The following is a 17477-nucleotide window of genomic DNA, read 5'->3' on the forward strand; positions in this document are numbered from 1 at the left end:
GCTACCTTGATAAGGACCGTGACTGTTTCAGATACTCCAAGTAAATATTTTATGACTGAAAATGGTTCATAATGTAATCCAGAGCAACACTCTCCCCTGGAAAATATTCGAATACCCTAAAAGAGACTGAAGAAGCACTGTAATCTGAAATTATGCACACTAAATCATACTTAAAAGCAAATTCATAATCCACCTTCTTTTAAATCCATCAGTCTACTGTCTGACCGATGGGATTATGACTATCTTCAAAGTTTCAGGGAATATTGTAATACCTCACATTTATATTCCAACACCAGCAGGAGGAGCCAAGTGTTCAATGGCTTCTTTAGGGAAGCTCAAAGCACTCGTTTTATTGTCCTTTAAGAGGCTATTTTCCAAAGCTCTCTTGCTTTTCCTTGTCTCCCTCGATGCCCCAGATCTGCATATTAGAAATAATAATGAAAAGAAAAACTAGGGGAAAAATGTCCTTGGTTCTTCTGATATCCTTCGTGCTTGATGAATTATTTTCCTTGCATCTCACTCGTTTGTGACCCAGCCTCCTTCAAACTGGTTAGGAGTAGCTCAGAGCCTGCTGAACCAAATACCACATATACTCGATCATAAGACGGTTTGTTTATAAACCGACCCCTCCCACACACACACCCCCCAAGATGGGTAAGTAAAAATGGAAAATTTCTATGACCCATTCATAAGTCGACCCTATAATTCAGGGGTCAGCAAACTTTGGCTCCCGGGCCATCAGGATAAGCTGCTGGCGGGCCAAGATGGTTTGTTTGCCTCGAGTGTCCACAGGCATGGAGGTAAACCTAAGTAAACAAACTGTCCCGGTGTGCCAGCTGCTTACCCAGACGGGCCAGGACAGCAACCGGGAAATTTTTTTTTTTGGGGGGGGGGAGTAACCGGGGGTCAGGGGAGTAACCCCTGTGACCATGCCCCACATGACCCCACCCCTAGCCCGGGACCCCCATACTCTCCCCATCCCATCCCTTCCCACCTTATCTGGGGAGGGCCAGGGGAGGATGTCTCTGGCCTGGCTGGAGCTGCTCCGACAGGCTGGGCAGCACGGCCACAGCCTGCTCTGGGGGGTGGGGCTGAGCAGCACGCTGCGGCCTGCCAGCCCCAGAGCTGCAGCTGCTTCGGAGGCTGTGGGGAGCACAGCATGGCCTGAAGCTGAGAGACTCTGGCTCTGCTGGCTGTGCTGCCTCTCCTTGCCCCCTCTGTTGTGGGGAGGGGCTGTGTCCCATCTCTCCTGCCCTATACCCGTTGATAAGCCGACCCCCTTGGCTGGTACTTCCCTTTTTTACTAAAAAAAAAAAAAAATCAGCTTATGAACGAGTATATACGGTAGTTTATACAGAGAGAAAACAAGGGCCCAAAGTGACGTGTTCTGTGCTTCTATCACATATAATTGCATGGTGCTAGATAATCTGTTAGTGCTTGTGCATTTCTCACTAGCATATTCCACTGGAAAATCAAGGTATCCTAGCCAGAATGTCCTGTGTATTAAGTATTTTAAGACCCCAAAATAACAGAAGCCAGTGTTGTTTGGGGTTGAAAGAATACTCACTAGTGAGCTGGCTATTCCAGTTTGGAATCAGTTTTAAAGCAATGAGAGGAATGTCATATCCTTTCACAGAGCACTAACTCACTTCCTAGGTTTAGTTCTTACAGAGCAGCCTCTCAGTAACTGGACTGATGGTGAGCATTGCTATTGATCAAAAAGTGTTCTGTTTGTAATATAAGGTTATAGTTTTGATGCCATATGCTAACTAAAAACAAGAAATTTCAGTGTTAAGGCTGAGGCACTTTCCTTATTTCATGTACTTGGGTATAGGAATGTCACACACAGATCTGAGATAACAGAAACACAATGTTATTGGTGGAGGATAGCTCAGGAATGGATTGGCAGTTGGAGACAAAGCTTTCTAACTTCTAGGCCATTAGTTTGAATCCAACCTGCTGCTGATCGTGACTAAAAATTATTGTCATGTGAGGGCACTTTCATGGCCCATCGTAAAGTGAGCTGATCATCTCAGTCCTTTTCATAGTGCAGAGATATCTAGTTTACATCTATCACAACTGACATAATGAAATCCTTGTTCATTTCCTTAGCAGAGAGGCCAGTGATTTGAACTGGTCATGCAGCCTTAGCTACCCTGATACCTCTGGAGGTGATCTCTTAAGGTCAGGGTTGAGATATATTACTGTGTCGTGCTGCTGACACTGCTGTACCTGATCTGTGGTGTGATATAATTGGAAATTGAAATTGGATAAATCTGGTACCTTTCATGAACACTAGATTCTCAAACCAATAATTGTTACAGTAATTCTGTTTGTTTCTTTTCTGTTACTTCTTTCTTTGAGGGATAAGAGATTTAACACAAAGGAAAAATTGCAATCTTCTGTACAGAATGATCCTGGTGGAGTTTACATATCCAGCATTAGATAAACAAGTATTTAGGATCATTCTGAAACTCTGATTAACCCAATTTCGTTTGCCAAAGGAAATGGTTTAAATTTCTGTTCCCAAGAACGTCACAGCTGTGTAGTATTGACAGTGTCAGGAAACTACAGCTGCCAATTAGACAGTACCAATTCGTAAAGGAACGGTAAATGATGGAGTGAAACTGTTTTAATAGAACTATCAGTGCTAACAACGAAATAGAGCACCAGCTAGGTCTACAGCGTCAGCCATACCCATGTTATCAGCCTTACCAGCAGCAGCAAATCCCTTGCAATCCCTCTTTAAAACACTTCTTCTATGAAGCCTATCAGCATTAATCCACCAGTGAAAGAAACAGTGATATAGAAAGAATAGTTGTATTTACAAGTATATTTTTGAACCACTTCGAAATGACCTTTTGGCCTTCCAGTGCACATTTGTTTTGGAATATATATTCCTTCAAATAAAGACAGTATCTTCCTTGTTTTGTGTAATTGCGAGCAACTTAATGACACTCAACAAATAATATGCAGCAACATCTAGCCAGAACATTTACATCACAGATTAGTCTCTAAAAGCCAGGAACAAATTCATAAGCCATAAAACCTGCACTTTTCAGTTGTGAAGCAGCCACCGTCAGTTGTCACTGACCCAATCAACAGAGACGACTCTGAGGCCTTGAAATGGTGGTTCGTAATGGATGCAGGTAGCCTCAGGCATCTGCATGTGTAGCATTGTGCCTTTTGTTCTCATCTGTCTTCTTGCCTCATTCACCTCTTGTCACCCTAGTACTATTTCTTGTGGCATGAGCAAGTGCCGTCAGTCTTTTTCTAAAGATGGGAACTCTAAATGGGCTTCTCTAAGCAGATAATCTCCCTGCAGGAGAGGGGCCTACCACAAAAGGGGAAATAATTATTTTGTGCCAAAAGAGGCTGATGGTATAAGAGTGACAGTAGACCAGTTAAACAGAGGATCGAGCCCCACCCAGCAGCGTGATGCAACTGCAGTAAGGAACAGTAGTTTTGGGACAGTCTCAGCTTATACCTTCAGTTTGCAGTGATTCTTCAGTCCACCTGCTAAAATCTGTTTCCACCTTGTGCATATTATCTTTGCTGAAGCTTTTCTTTTTCTATTCAGGAGGACACCATGGAGGTAGAAGAGTTCTTAAAAGAAGCCGCAGTCATGAAAGAGATCAAGCATCCTAACTTGGTGCAATTATTAGGTGAGTGATAGAAATGCCAAGCAAAGGGATTTGAATTAAACACTTGTGCAGCGATATGGATGTTAAGGAGCAGATAAGCTGCTTACTGTACCAAGGCTTCAGATACAGACACTTATTCTCTTGCAAAATTCACAATTTGTAAAAGTAGTACTTGATTTTAATTATCTTTTCTTCCTTGCATTTAAGATGCAAGAGCCTAAAGCAGGAAATATAAAACAAGCTGCTATCCAGTTTTTGGGAAACTCGCCCCCCCTCCCCCCCACCCCCCCCACACACTTATATATGTCCTAAAGGGCAGAATCTGCAGACATAAACAATGTCTCAATGTGTTCTAAAATGTTGTGTTCCACAGGGGTATGTACACGGGAACCTCCGTTCTACATCATCACAGAGTTCATGACTTATGGGAATCTGTTGGATTATCTGCGCGAGTGTAACCGGCAGGAGGTGAATGCTGTGGTGCTACTGTACATGGCGACTCAGATCTCCTCAGCCATGGAGTATCTGGAGAAGAAAAACTTCATTCACAGGTAAGAATGACACTGAGTGCTCGCCCACTTCTCAAGCTCCAGAAAGCTCTTGAATTTCAGAGTGTAGCAATATGGGATCTAGGTGCATCACTTACACTAACTCCTTGATGTGTTGCATTCTGATCTGGGACACTGCACTGTAGAAGACGCTCTATAAGAGGCATCTCAAGACAGCCATTCTGCCATGGTGGTCGTTCTTACCCACACATACTGTGAAGGTATCGCCATGTAAGGTGAGGTAGTTAAATTGGCCCCTCTGTCATTTAAAGGTACAGAGATTCCTAAAAATCATGGCTCGTTGTGAAATAGATCATCTCTCATTCCTATTAAGCTAATGGTCAGCAGAATGATCTCTTCCCCAGAACTGTTGGCACTGCTATACTCATAATGGGGTTCCCAGCAAAGTCACCTTGCTGCCTTTTCATAGTGCTTTGATTTGTCCCCCTCCTTGTTTTCATCTGCTTTGGCGATTCTTTTCCATTATTGCATGAATTGCGTGTGTCTCTGTATTAAGCATCTTTGCAGTCTTAAAGTCTGGAGATGTTGACCTTTAAGTGTGCTGCAATTATGGTTAGTGCTTTGCATTCTTTGTCTGAAGAAATCACCTCCTAGCAATGTAATGAGACAGCCTGGATGGAGGCTTGAGAGTCTTTGCTGTTTTATTTAATACAAGCTCTTCTCCGTGGCACAGTTGTGACCTTTCCCACCCAATTAGCTGGAATATGAAATCTGTACATCTGACTTCATAGAGACTTCACATGAGGATCATGTGTGAAATGCTAAAGGTTCCTTGTAAGACATATTTCCAGTGCTGCATGAGAACTGGGGTCACATGCTCCTGTCAATCAAAGTTAACATCTCCTTGCAGCATCAGAGTTTTGAGCTTTCGATTTGCGCTGTTGTAAGATTGTCGTCCCCTCAACATGTAGCAAGTGAACTTTACAAAATGTTTTGCAGAATCCCGTTTGTTTGCATGCTCTTGCACTTCATTTCCCATTATTGCTGATGATGCAAATATCTTCAGAAACCAGAAGTTTTCTTCCTTATAATCTGCCACCCCTGCATCCTCTTGCCCAGTTATTTCAGGGGTGTTGTCATAGTCCACATCCGTGGATTCAGATGATGGGCTGTGACCTCATTGAGTGAATCAGGCAGGAGTAGGAATGGGGTTGTAAAGAGGAGTTTTTATTTAGACAAACATGGTAGAAATCAGCGCTGATATGGGGATAGTCAGACCACTGCCTCACAGCTTAATGGGCCTTTGATAAAATGTACTATTTTTTTTTTAAAGTTCTGAGTTCTGCAAGCGACTTTTTAAAGAGTAAGTATCAGAGAGAGGCAGATCTTGCTTAGATTTGAAGTAGACTCTTTGTTTAGCTTTGTAGTGAAATCAGTTTCTAACATAACCTGACAAAATCTGGTAAATTTTTACAAAATCTATTACTAGCAGAAATGCTTTCATGTACGTTCACGATTTTAAACACGCAATGCACTTTGACCATATTAACATTATACATGACCTAGTGAGTTTGCAGTCGGTGCATCCCTCACTAGCTGGTATATAAATAGAAGGACGATTTCAGTCAATTGTTGCCCACTGTTCTGCAAATCAGAATCCTGTGTATGAGGCATGGGGAATTGTTCCATAATCAGATTTTCCTAGATTATGATTGTCCATGTTGACCACCTTTGACCATCCAGGTCATCAGGATACAGTTTTTGTAGTCGGCGTCAAAGCCCTTGCCTGCCATCTAGGTGGTGGTAGAATTGATGTACCTAGTGAGCATATTTTCAGAATAAAGGAGTGTTGTGTCCTGAGGAATGCGCTAGCTGTTTCAGAACAACTTCATTCCAGGAAATACTGTTACACCATGACACACAACTAACCGGTGGAACTCATTGCCACAAGATATTGAGGCCAAGAACTTAACAGAATTAAAAGAAGAATTGGACATTTACAGGGGTAATAAGAGCATACAGGTTTATGATAGTAAAGTTTTTTAAAGAGATTTGAAAGGTTGAAGGCTTGAACGAGTTGCTAACTTTTAAGAGGAAATTTTCCCTGTGGGCCAGTTATTCCTTAACTATTTATGCAGAGATTCTTGCACCTTTGTCTAAAGCAGCTAGTGCTGGCCACTGTCGGAGACCAGTACTGGACTGGATGGACCTACTGGTCTGATCTGCTGTGGCAGTTCCTATGCGTGCCCATCCACATCAGAAAGAGATATACTGTATTTTCTGCTGCTTGCCTTTTGTACAGATATTTTTCTGCTTTTTACAAATGGTATTGTATACTTATGGTAAAATAAAACTTCTTTAGTACAGTATGAAAAAGCACTACATTGGGTTGTATATTATGTGAGTTGATGTGTTTGGAAAAAATAGTTTGTGTGGTTGAGATTTAAACATGGTAAGCATGGGAACTGTAGTGAAATTGATTTGCGAGATCCCGGAAACTGACCAATATATTTTCATTGTTTAAGTTGAGTGATATGTAAATAATAAACAGGAAAACTGGTGAGGATCTTAAACATCCTTTGTTTCAGTAATCTAAGATAAATTATAAAATGAGCACTGACACACTGGTCTTTATTTTTAAATTATTTTTATCCTGACAGTGGCAGCTTTTAATTTTTCAAAAAGGTTGTAATCTAATTTTAAAAAAAAAGTTTTGATGACAACCTTATCAAGCGGAGAGAACAAATAATCTCCCCCTTTCTACATCCTTAATACAGAAAAATGCATACAAAGTCCTGGATTTCTTCAATAATAAGCCAAGTCCTCTCTGCTGCTAAAAGTGTGCTTTTGTGAAGACTTTTCATGTTTTTCTTGTCCGCTTTCTTAGGGATCTTGCTGCCAGAAACTGCCTTGTAGGGGAGAACCACTTGGTGAAGGTGGCAGATTTTGGTCTAAGCAGGCTGATGACAGGTGATACATACACTGCCCATGCTGGAGCCAAATTCCCAATCAAGTGGACTGCGCCAGAAAGTCTGGCTTACAACAAATTCTCCATTAAGTCTGATGTCTGGGGTAAGAATATACTTACATGCACATGAGACGACAGCCTTTTTCTTTCCTGGCTATAAAATCAAGACATTAAAAACTGTTTCTTCAAGAGAGGGAGAATGATTGGTGGCTGAACCACTTTGGTCTGTGACCTTGTCACAGCTAATCATGTGTGGGCTGGTTCAGTGTTTGAATGGGAGACCTAAAAGGAAAACCCAGGAGCTGCACACTTTCAGTCGGTCAGGACTTCTTGTGAGGTTGCAATCCTGCAGATAGTTAAATAGACACGTAACTTCACACATGAGAGAGTAGTCCTCACATGTAAAAATTAAGCAGATGCGTGTTTGCAGGATAGGTGCCCTAGCCAGCTCTGAATCAATGCCATAGCATGGTACTTTGGGGCATTATGTTGTTGAAGGTTACTGGCTCTGTAAACTACTTTTAGGATGAGGGTGAGAGTCTGAGATGTTTAAACGTGATCTCTATGTGCCTAGTGTTAGCTCTGAGCTCATTTTTAAAAGAATCCTTTGAATGAGATGAGAAGCAGAGAGAGAACTTGAAGACATGTTGATACTCTTGAAGAGCCTGGAATACTTTTGATAAGAACAGGATAGATAGCCTGTATGATATAGCCTAAGTCCATCCGTTCCAACTCCCTAAATTCCCAGTGCACTTTGTCTATCTCGAGGTTTTATACTGCTGCTGATCACCACAGTATCTGAGGGGCAAATTTTCAAAAGTGTCTAAGTGACCTAGGAATCCAAGACCCATTTGTATAAGTGACCATAGACATTTAGGATTCAGTGGCATGTAAGACTTTCTGAAGATTTGACCCCAAGTTCCTTCCACATAAAAATCAATTTGGCAGTAGTGAAGTGTCTAGTGGACTTCTGGCTGTTCTCCCTTTTCATCTTATGGAAAGTTCTGCATGGAGTGGGGTTTTATTCTTAGGATGTTGAAAAGGGATTGTTGATGCTGTGAATGTTCTGGTGATGGCGGCAAAGCTCTGGGTACTGTATTATTGGATAAGGTGTTGATTTTTCTTTGTGCTATCCTAAACCTGTGTGTGGTGTTGCTGTGAACAGCTGCCATGATCCATCAAGGATACTGCTGTACTTCAGTAGTTGGGGTGACTCCTGTGTACACTGAAATGATAAAGCGCTTTGGGAGAAAAGGTATTCTAAACATGCAAGGTTATTTTTAATTAATATTGGGCCAAATCCTGATCAGTAGGAGTTAGGGCCATGGTCCTTGGGATCTGACTCAAAATAAAGTGAGCCCTCTCCCAGTCACTCACTACAACTGCTGTGGGTGCAGGATTTTGCAAACTTTCATTCCACTGCCTGAGGACAGAATTCAAACAGAAATGCTCATGGAAGTGGCTGGTTTAAATTGCCCTTGGTTGTTTATCATGTAATATGATGTGATTTCTGTACTTACGCAGGATTATAATTGCCTTCTCTTCAGGCTAAAAACAGAATACAATGACCGAACTAATTACATGCAGGTTGTTGAACTGGTGCGGGGTCTGTCCTTTGTACTCTGAATCCCAGTTTAGTTGTCTAACCATGGGGCTCTCTCACATCCTCACCACAGTTCAATACAGAAAGGGCATCCCGATCATAGAAGTTATTTTTATTTGGCTGTGGTGCCTTCTGTTAAACTTTCCTTGTAACCAAACTGTCTCTCATAGTTCTTGCCTAGTTGGCAGCTATCGCTGTGAATTCCATCACAATGTTGGGACCGCAGCTTTCCCTTCTGTATATCTTGATACTCCTTGAACAGGGGCAGCCCGTAAACAGTGAATCAATTGGACATGGGAATCCTAAAGAGAAAAAGGGAAAATAGAGATGAGAAGAGCGGTCAGATTTACAGCAAGACTGCAGTGTAGCAGAGAAGCAGTTTCAATTAATCCACAATGGCATCTCTTAATTGTGCCTTTAATAGGACTTGAAGGATATCAAGACATTCAGGTTTGAGACAGCTGATACATTAAAAATTAGTCTAATTCTATCTTGTCGTATTGCAGGAGACTTGTCCGTGTTGATGAAAAAGCTCGTTACATTACTTTAGTTTCTGACCTGCTGCTGAGCGTGGAATTTGAGCCACCTAGAACAGGGAGCTTGTTTAAGTGCCCGGGAATTTTTGTTTTGTGCATCCACTTACAGCAAACTTGCAAGATTATTGCGGTTTTTTTCTTTTAAAAAACAACTCTAAGGCCTTTTGATTTCTCTATTGCAGCCTTTGGCGTCCTGCTATGGGAAATCGCAACGTACGGCATGTCCCCTTACCCTGGAATTGACCTGTCTCAGGTGTATGAGCTGTTGGAGAAAGACTACCGCATGGAGCGCCCTGAAGGTTGTCCTGAGAAAGTCTACGAGCTCATGAGAGCATGTGAGTTTTCTAAAAGCATATAGAGACAAATGTGAGAGCTGATGGAGCTCTGCAAAGAGGTAGTAGCACTGTACAAGGGTATGGTTAAACACTGTGGCACAAGGAGCCTTTGTTAATTTCCCATTGAAGATGCAGCACGTGGTTACAGTCTTAAACTCTGCTGTCCCAGGAAGATGTAAATGTTCCGAAGACACGCAGACTTGGCTTGGGGGCATTTCTTCTCTGCTAGGAGTGGGAATTGTCCAGGTCTTGGGGAAGGTGTTGTTTAACTCAAGTTTCTTTGTCTCCTCTTTCCTGGGAATCTAAATAAAGAATTGTGTGTCCACGTTTGTCTGGGATGGGGAAGGGAGACTTGTTAATTGTCTTGGGAACGACTTTTCTTAGTCCCCTTGGCCATTAGTCGTTTATGGTTGATTTTTTTTTTGGAGGTGTTGAGTAGGCATAGCTCCCACTGGTGTCAGTGGGAGCTGAGGGTGCCCGGTGTCCTTAAAATCAGGTGGCTAACATCTAAATCTCAGCTTCCCTGCCTGTAAAAGGGGGCTGATGATATTGAACTAGTTTCACAGGGGTAGTGTGAGGCTTAATGAATATTTGTAAGGCTTGTTAGAAGTCCTGACTAGAAGTATTCTTTCAGGCTGGCAGTGGAGCCCGTCTGATAGGCCTTCGTTTGCTGAAATCCACCAAGCGTTTGAAACCATGTTTCAAGAATCCAGCATATCAGACGGTAAGTCCACTTGCACCATTCATCACACTGTTTCTGGGAATGGGGGCGATGGCATAAGTGACTCTAACGTAATTTATTGCTCTCTCTGAACATCCCCACCAAGTTGCTTTGCAGTGAAGCTTTGTTTGTAAGTTGTACTTCCCAGTGTAAAAAAGATGGAGCAGGCAGATTTTTGTTACCAGCAGGCCTTCTGTCTGGCTGAACCCCCTTCCCTTGGGTGCTGTCAGCTTGTCTTTTTCCCCCTGTTGTCCAGAGATAGCTTAGTATTTTTGCCTTTTATCTCTCCCCCCCCACCCCTGCGTGCTTTCCTTGTGATCATTCTTTTCTTTGCCTTCCAGAGGTGGAGAAAGAGTTGGGGAAAAAAGGCATGAGAAGCGTAGTGAGTAACTTCCTGCAGGCTCCAGAACTACCAACCAAAACAAGATCATCCAGGAGAGCTGCTGAAAGCAAAGATGCCAGTGAGAACATGGAGATGGCGCATCCTAAAGGACAAGGGGAATGTGGTATGTTCTAGCTACAGCCATTATTCCCCTCCTGTGAGACAGACTGAAATAAAATGGAGGCCCAGACCCAGAGAGAACATGGGAAAAGTGCCTAATGATAGGTACCTGCTCTCTGGATGTGTCCTGTCATTAGGCACTTCTCTTCCTAGGTTCGCGATGGGTTTGGGACTCTGTTCCTGTAGCTACTAGCACTTCTTGTAGATTGCTAGCAATCAGTATTACTTGCAGATTCTGAGCTGCAGCAGCCATGCAGCTCAGGAAGGGGGGATATCTCCTTTTTGTGTTCTCTCTCTACCTCCTGATTTCCTAGTTGGTCCAGGGACTGGTGCAGCCCCTGCTGTAAGTTAGAGCAGCCCTGAGGGCTGTTTTAGCTTACAGCTGCTGCCCATGGCACCCAGTGGAGCAGTGCCATAGCACAGAATATTCTGAGCACACCGTCTCCCTCACCCCTGTGTCAGGAGTTATCAAAGGGATAGGGTAGGACTCGCTGCACTGTCCTGAAGCTGCTCAGTGCTGGGGGAATTCCCAGCAGAGAGGAATCTCCCTGGCTGCCAGCCCCTTTACATCACCAGAGTGGTCTAAAGAGGCTGGATCACTGCTCAGGATCAGGGCTCTGGTATATACGGTCCAGACTTGTCTGTTTTGAAACACTGAAGCGTATTACTTGTGGCAGATATCAAATATAGTTTCAGCAAGGGACACTGAGGTATTTACAAAATCTACCATGAAATTAAACAACCTTTCAATCAGTTTTTCAAAGCGTGTAGATTCCATTTTGAGGCAGTTGAAACAATGACAAAACATTGAGCATAGGCAGTTAATTTGTATCTAGAGCATTTTAAGATGCAAAGTTTAAAAAATAAAAAACCCAATAAAAATTTGATCTCTTGGTTCTTGCCAACTCCTGTTAAATGTGCCTGCTCAGCTGTCCCATCGGGAGTAAGCAGTATGTTCTGCCTACTTGGGATCTTGGAGATCTTTAGTACACCTCTGAGAGAAGTGGCGTGTGTGTGCATATGCATACATGCATAGGAGAGAGAGAAGGTCACCACCAAAACTCCTCTTTGGGGTGGCTTTTTATATAATACAGACACTTGATGGTTCTTCTGGAGAAGGTGTGTCTTGGTGCCATATCTGAGCCTGGAAGCTGTGTTTACTGTGTCAACTTCACAATAGGTACCTATAGAATGTCCTTTGTCCCTTCCCATTTCCAGTTGCTTACAAATATCCAAGACCTGTGAGCATCACTTCCCATCAGTAGCAAGCACTCAGTGAGAAATTTGAGTTTAAGTCTTGATCACTGAGTTGTTGGTCCCTGGGAAGGGATGTTAGGGACCTGAGTCATTGTTTTCTTGAAAAATCAGTGTCGAGAAGAAACATTTTTCATGTTGGTTCCTAAATGAGCAGAGGAGTTCACATACCCATATCTACTCTCAGAAATGGGTGTCCCCTTCCAAATTTTTTTAAAAGCTCTTTTTGCTTATGCCCCTCCAGATGTGTTCAGGTGCATGTGACTGGTTTAAATACACATGTCCAAAAAAGTGTGACTTTGCAATCCTGAAATTTCCCTTTTTTTCAAGAATTCCTCTCAACCAGGATCCAAACTCCAGAATATTTTCCAGTATATGACTATGTAGCATCCTCTTTTCCCTATTTAACCCTGCTCCATCTCCCCCTCTTGCTGCCTACTCAAGCTGTAAATGTATACAATACCCTGAAGGCATCTCTTCTGAATTAGGCTGTCTGAGCTCTATTCTAATGCCTGACCTGTGAACGAGAGACCCTGTTGTTCAAATATTGGGACCTTCAGGACTCCTGACAAAAGTATTATAAGCCACTATTCATTTTTGAAGTATTTCTCATGTAAGTGGAAAAAGGGTCACCCCATTCTCCTTCCAGAGCAGTTCCACTGGAGCAGGCTGTTATCTCTGGATTCCTCCATTGTGCAAGGCTGCCTGTCTTCGCAATGACATGGTTAGGTGTATTCAGCTGCTAGAATAACCTTGATTTCTGCTTGTACCATACACTTCACCAGAGGATGATATCAGCTGGGAATTATGGACACCTTAGAGTAACCAAACAGGGAGATGAGTGTGTGGATACAGACAAGCCTTTAAAAAATGAACCTTCAGTCACATGGGAGAAAACAACAAAGGGACCAAAAAAAAAAAAAAAAAAAGTTGACCTTATTGTTCGCTTACCCTCAACAAGGCTAGAGAAAACTCCAGATATGATGTCAGGAACTCTGGGATAAGGAGGGTTAATTTGTGTTTGTCTGAATTTTAAATGTAAATTCCTGTCTGACTGACTTAGTCAGAGGCCTGCTTGAGAAAACAAAGGGTGAGGTATTCTGGCAGGGCATCCGATAAGCACTCCCCACCCCCAAGAATTCATGTGTCCAAAGATTCTGGACCAAATCCAACCTTGGCTTCAGTGGAGCAGTGCCTGCTTGCACCAGGTCTGAACTTGGCCCTCTGTTTACAGAGCCTGCACGTGTTAGGAGGTGCTGCAGTGTGATCCCAAAGGAAAGCAAACTTGTATTTCTTTAAGCAAAGCTCAGTAGAATCTTTTGTTCCTTGCAGACCCTCTGGAGCACGAACCTGCTGTTTCTCCCTTGCTCCCGCGGAAGGAAAGAGTTGCCCTGGAGAGCAGTTTAAATGAAGATGAGCGGTTGCTTCCAAAAGACAAAAAGACCAACCTCTTCAGTGCCCTTATCAAGAAGAAGAAGAAGACTGCCCCTGCCCCTCCGAAACGCAGCAGCTCCTTCCGGGAGATGGACGGCCACTCGGACCGCAAGGGTGGAGGTGAGGATGAAAGCAGGGATGCCAGCAATGGAGCCTTCATCGTGCCCCCTGCAGATGCCATCGATGCCTCAAAGTGCCAGGGCCCGAGCAATGGGGCTGGAGTCACTAACGGAGCTGTCACTGGGAACTCTGGCTTTTTATCCCCACACCTATGGAAAAAAGCCAGCTCCATGACGAGCAGCCGGCTGGGAGCCGGTGAAGAAGAGTGTAGTTCTAATGCCAGCAAGCGCTTCCTGAGGTCCTGCTCAGCATCGTGCGTGCCCCATGGAGCCAGGGACACGGAGTGGAGATCCGTGACGCTGCCCAGGGATTTGCAGTCCACAGTGCGGCAGTTTGATTCCTCCACCTTCGGAGGGCACAAGAGCGAAAAGCCAGCCCTGCCTCGGAAGCGGGCGAATGAGAACAAGACGGATCTTGCTGTCAGAGGGATGGTGACGCCCCCTCCCCGGCTGCTGAAGAAAAATGAAGAGACAACTGACGATGTGTTCAAAGACACAGAGTCCAGCCCTGGCTCCAGCCCGCCCTCTCTGACACCAAAACTTGTACGCAGGCAACCTATAATCGCTCCTTCCTCCAGCCTGTCCCACAAGGATGATGGCATCAAATCCAGTGCCTTAGGGACCACTGGGATGACAGACCAAGGTCCTGCTGTCAAACCCAACTCTGCTGGGGTTGTGGTGGCCAGCAAGGCTTCTACAGAGGAGCCAAGGATGAGGAGGCTCAAACAGACTTCCGAGTCATCAGGAAAGGACAAGGTGAAGTTATCAAAGCTTAAACCGGCCCCTCCGCCTCCACTGTCCTCAGCTTCCATTGGGAAGCCTGGAAAATCATCCCACAGCCCCAGCCACGAAGCAACAGATGCAGGGTCTGGTACTAAATCTAAACAGGTGGCTCAGGTTGCAGACACTGCAAGCAGTGACGCCGCCAAGCCAAACCAGGTAGGGGAGGGTGTAAAAAAGCCTGGACTCCCCTCTGTACCAAAGCCACAGTCCTCCACAAAGCCGCTGCTGACCACAGCGGCCCCAGCCCCCTCTTCCTCATCCGCCCCACCCGCCCCAAGCGGGGACCAGCCGTCGTCAACAGCCTTCATCCCTCTCATATCCACCAGAGTCTCCTTGCGCAAAACCCGCCAGCCTCCAGAGAGGATAGCCAGCGGCACCGTCACCAAGGGAGTGGTACTGGAAAGCACTGAGGCCCTGCGCGTGGCCATCAGCAAGAACTCCGAACAAATGGTGAGCCACAGCGCCGTCTTGGAGGCTGGCAAAAACCTCTACACGTTCTGTGTGAGCTACGTGGACTCCATCCAGCAGATGAGGAACAAATTTGCCTTCCGGGAGGCCATCAACAAGCTGGAGAATAACCTTCGGGAGCTCCAGATCTGTCCGGCCACCGCTAGCAGCGGCCCTGCAGCCACGCAGGACTTTAGCAAACTTCTCAGCTCGGTGAAAGAAATCAGCGATATTGTTCAGAGGTAGCAGAAGCCAGGTAACACTTTTCTTTCTTTCTTTCTTTCTTTTCTTTTTTTTTTTTTTAAATAACAGGCCAAAGCCAACTGCAGAGAGAACTACAGCATAAGCGCAATGGTAGACTGACAAAGGACCCAGGGGCCTTCAGTACAGGGATGTGCAAAAGGCCCAGACTGTGGAACACAGCCCTGCTGCCTAAAGTAGGGTGTTCATCAAGATGCACTTTCCTCCCTTTCACCGAGGTGCCCTGTCTCTCTCATACTCAAAATCCTCTGGTCTGTGGAGTTCTTGCCTTGTGGATTACAAGTCTAAATGCTGAGGTCAAACCAGGCCTTTTTATGATATTTTATTGTTTTGGACAGAGCTTTAAGAACCCGGACTGACGGACGCCGACATTCTGCCTTCCTCCTGGAGGAATTCCTACTGCAATTTGATTCCCTCCCCCGGCCCCTGTTGTACATGAGGACGAGTGTTTGAATAGCAATATACACCCTGCTTTCCTGGGGTCACAGTGTCCCCTCCCCCCCGCAGACACATCCATGACACTAACACCACAGATTTGGAGGTGGCGGGGGAGTTATTAATGAAACTTTGTCGTGAAACAGAACGCTACGAAATACGTTTACGAAAATCCTCCCTGTGGTTCTGTCGGTGACCCTTAGCTGCTGGTCAAGGAATCCATGTTTCCTCATGTCCGAGAGCCCCCGACGAATCACTGTGGGTTTGGAATGGCACGGATGGTCCCTCTGACTGCAGTGGTACAGGAGTCCGTTTGTGGATCTCTTTTGGTAACGATAAAGGAGTGATGTTTTTGAGGAAGAGCACATCCATGCTTTGCAGATGCAAAACACTAGCCAGGCTCAAGCTTGGGGGAGTGGCAAATCCTTTGTGAGAGCAATGAGCTGACTGTGTCGTCGCTGAGTGAGGGAGAGAAGGGTGGCAACAGGGGGAGGTGGATTAGGATGAATTTAAAGATACCACTGTGCCTGCAGCCGTGGTTTTAGTTGAGTTTGTGCATCCCAAATGGGCATGAGCTGATGCATCAGCAGAGCTGTTCTTTGTCTAGTTAAATTTCCAGCCACGTCAAATTAGGTGAGCTACATGGGAGTAATGAGCTCAGATAAGGGCTACATCAGACCTGGACGCTGCTCTCTCATACAGCCCTGGTTGGAAGAGGAAAGCAGCTCCGTGGCGAGCCCTTCCTTTCAGCGTCTGTACAAAATCCCACTGAAGAGTTTAAAATCTATACATAGGGTTTTGAAGTAGTTTATTTAATTCCAGTGGAAACCTTGATCACCCTAATGATCGGGTGGTTCTGTCCAGGATTAAGCAGGGATCGGAGAAGCCTGCGGACCCCTTTTGCCTGGGGTGCACCTCTCAAGGAGACTGTTGAAGGATGCCACAAACTTCGGAACCTGTGATTCCTTGGCAGCCTTTCCCAGTTCACTTTGACCCTCCCAGTTAATCCAGCGGGTTTGGGGACTAACTGTGACTCCCTGTGTTCTTGAAAGGACAAGACTTTAAAACAATTAACAGTGCAATTTAACTCCTTTCACTCGGGACAAGAGAAGAAAGCAATCTCCCCACCTCATTCCCCCAGTATCTCCTGTGAAACCCCACCATGTGTATCTTAAACACTAATTGCTTTCGATGATATTTTATTTTTCCTCTTACGAACTGTTTGTTTTGTAGGTGGTTTCTGATCTTTTCTATGCTCACACCATTCTCGCCCTCACAGATCACCTTGGTGTAACATGTGACAGTCAAATAAAAAACAAAACACCGCAGGCTGCCTTTACAAAATACAAACATACATGCAACAAAAAACCCACAAGCAAAACAAACAAAAACACCCCACAAAAAAACCACCCCTTGGACTATCTCTTTTCTGAGGTACTGTTTTAACTTTGTCGATAACATATTGTGCCACTATATTATACATTTGTATCTCAGTATTACACACTTCTGTAGACTTGTCTTTTTTACAATGTGTAAATAGCTCTGTCCTTCGTTTCTGTAATACCAAAGGGGACGTTTCCCCTTTATTTTGGTCCAATACAGATTGTTTCTGTACATGGCTCTCTCTCCGTTTTTTATTTTTGGGGGGGGAGGGGGAGTGTTATTTTTTATTCTGTGCTCTCTTGCATAGTATATTTAAAAATAAACTGTGTCAAAGAAAACCAGGAGTGCATTGGTCTACTGGCAAGGCTGCTTCAGCTTAGATGACCTCTATCTGGTGCAAGCGTCCACGATTCTGCTGCTGAAATGAGGCCCCCTTTCTGGATGAAATATTTCACAAAGGCCTTTCTGCTCACCATGCTGATCAGAACCAGAGGGCAGCGAGTTACCAGAGTCTTTAGAACTAGCTCTGAAAATCATACAGGG

At 44.5% G+C, this 17477-nt stretch overlaps 1 protein-coding gene across 5 annotated transcripts in view; it reads left to right on the forward strand.

The window, feature by feature from the left end:
• The window catches only part of ABL1 (ABL proto-oncogene 1, non-receptor tyrosine kinase), a 119693-nt gene extending 102528 nt beyond the window's left edge, over window positions 1–17165 (forward strand). For all 5 annotated transcript variants that reach the window (XM_037879608.2, XM_037879613.2, XM_037879610.2 and 2 more), the window contains 7 exons: window positions 3581–3665; window positions 4018–4195; window positions 7041–7225; window positions 9443–9595; window positions 10230–10319; window positions 10658–10822; window positions 13405–17165. In XM_037879608.2, the coding sequence (XP_037735536.1) occupies window positions 3581–3665; window positions 4018–4195; window positions 7041–7225; window positions 9443–9595; window positions 10230–10319; window positions 10658–10822; window positions 13405–15101 (2553 nt within the window). In that variant the 3' untranslated portion in view covers window positions 15102–17165. The remainder of the gene's footprint in view (window positions 1–3580; window positions 3666–4017; window positions 4196–7040; window positions 7226–9442; window positions 9596–10229; window positions 10320–10657; window positions 10823–13404) is intronic.
• Window positions 17166–17477: the final 312 nt, after the last annotated feature.

Source organism: Chelonia mydas, chromosome 16, assembly GCF_015237465.2.
Source record: "Chelonia mydas isolate rCheMyd1 chromosome 16, rCheMyd1.pri.v2, whole genome shotgun sequence".
Lineage (NCBI taxonomy): Eukaryota > Metazoa > Chordata > Testudines > Cheloniidae > Chelonia > Chelonia mydas.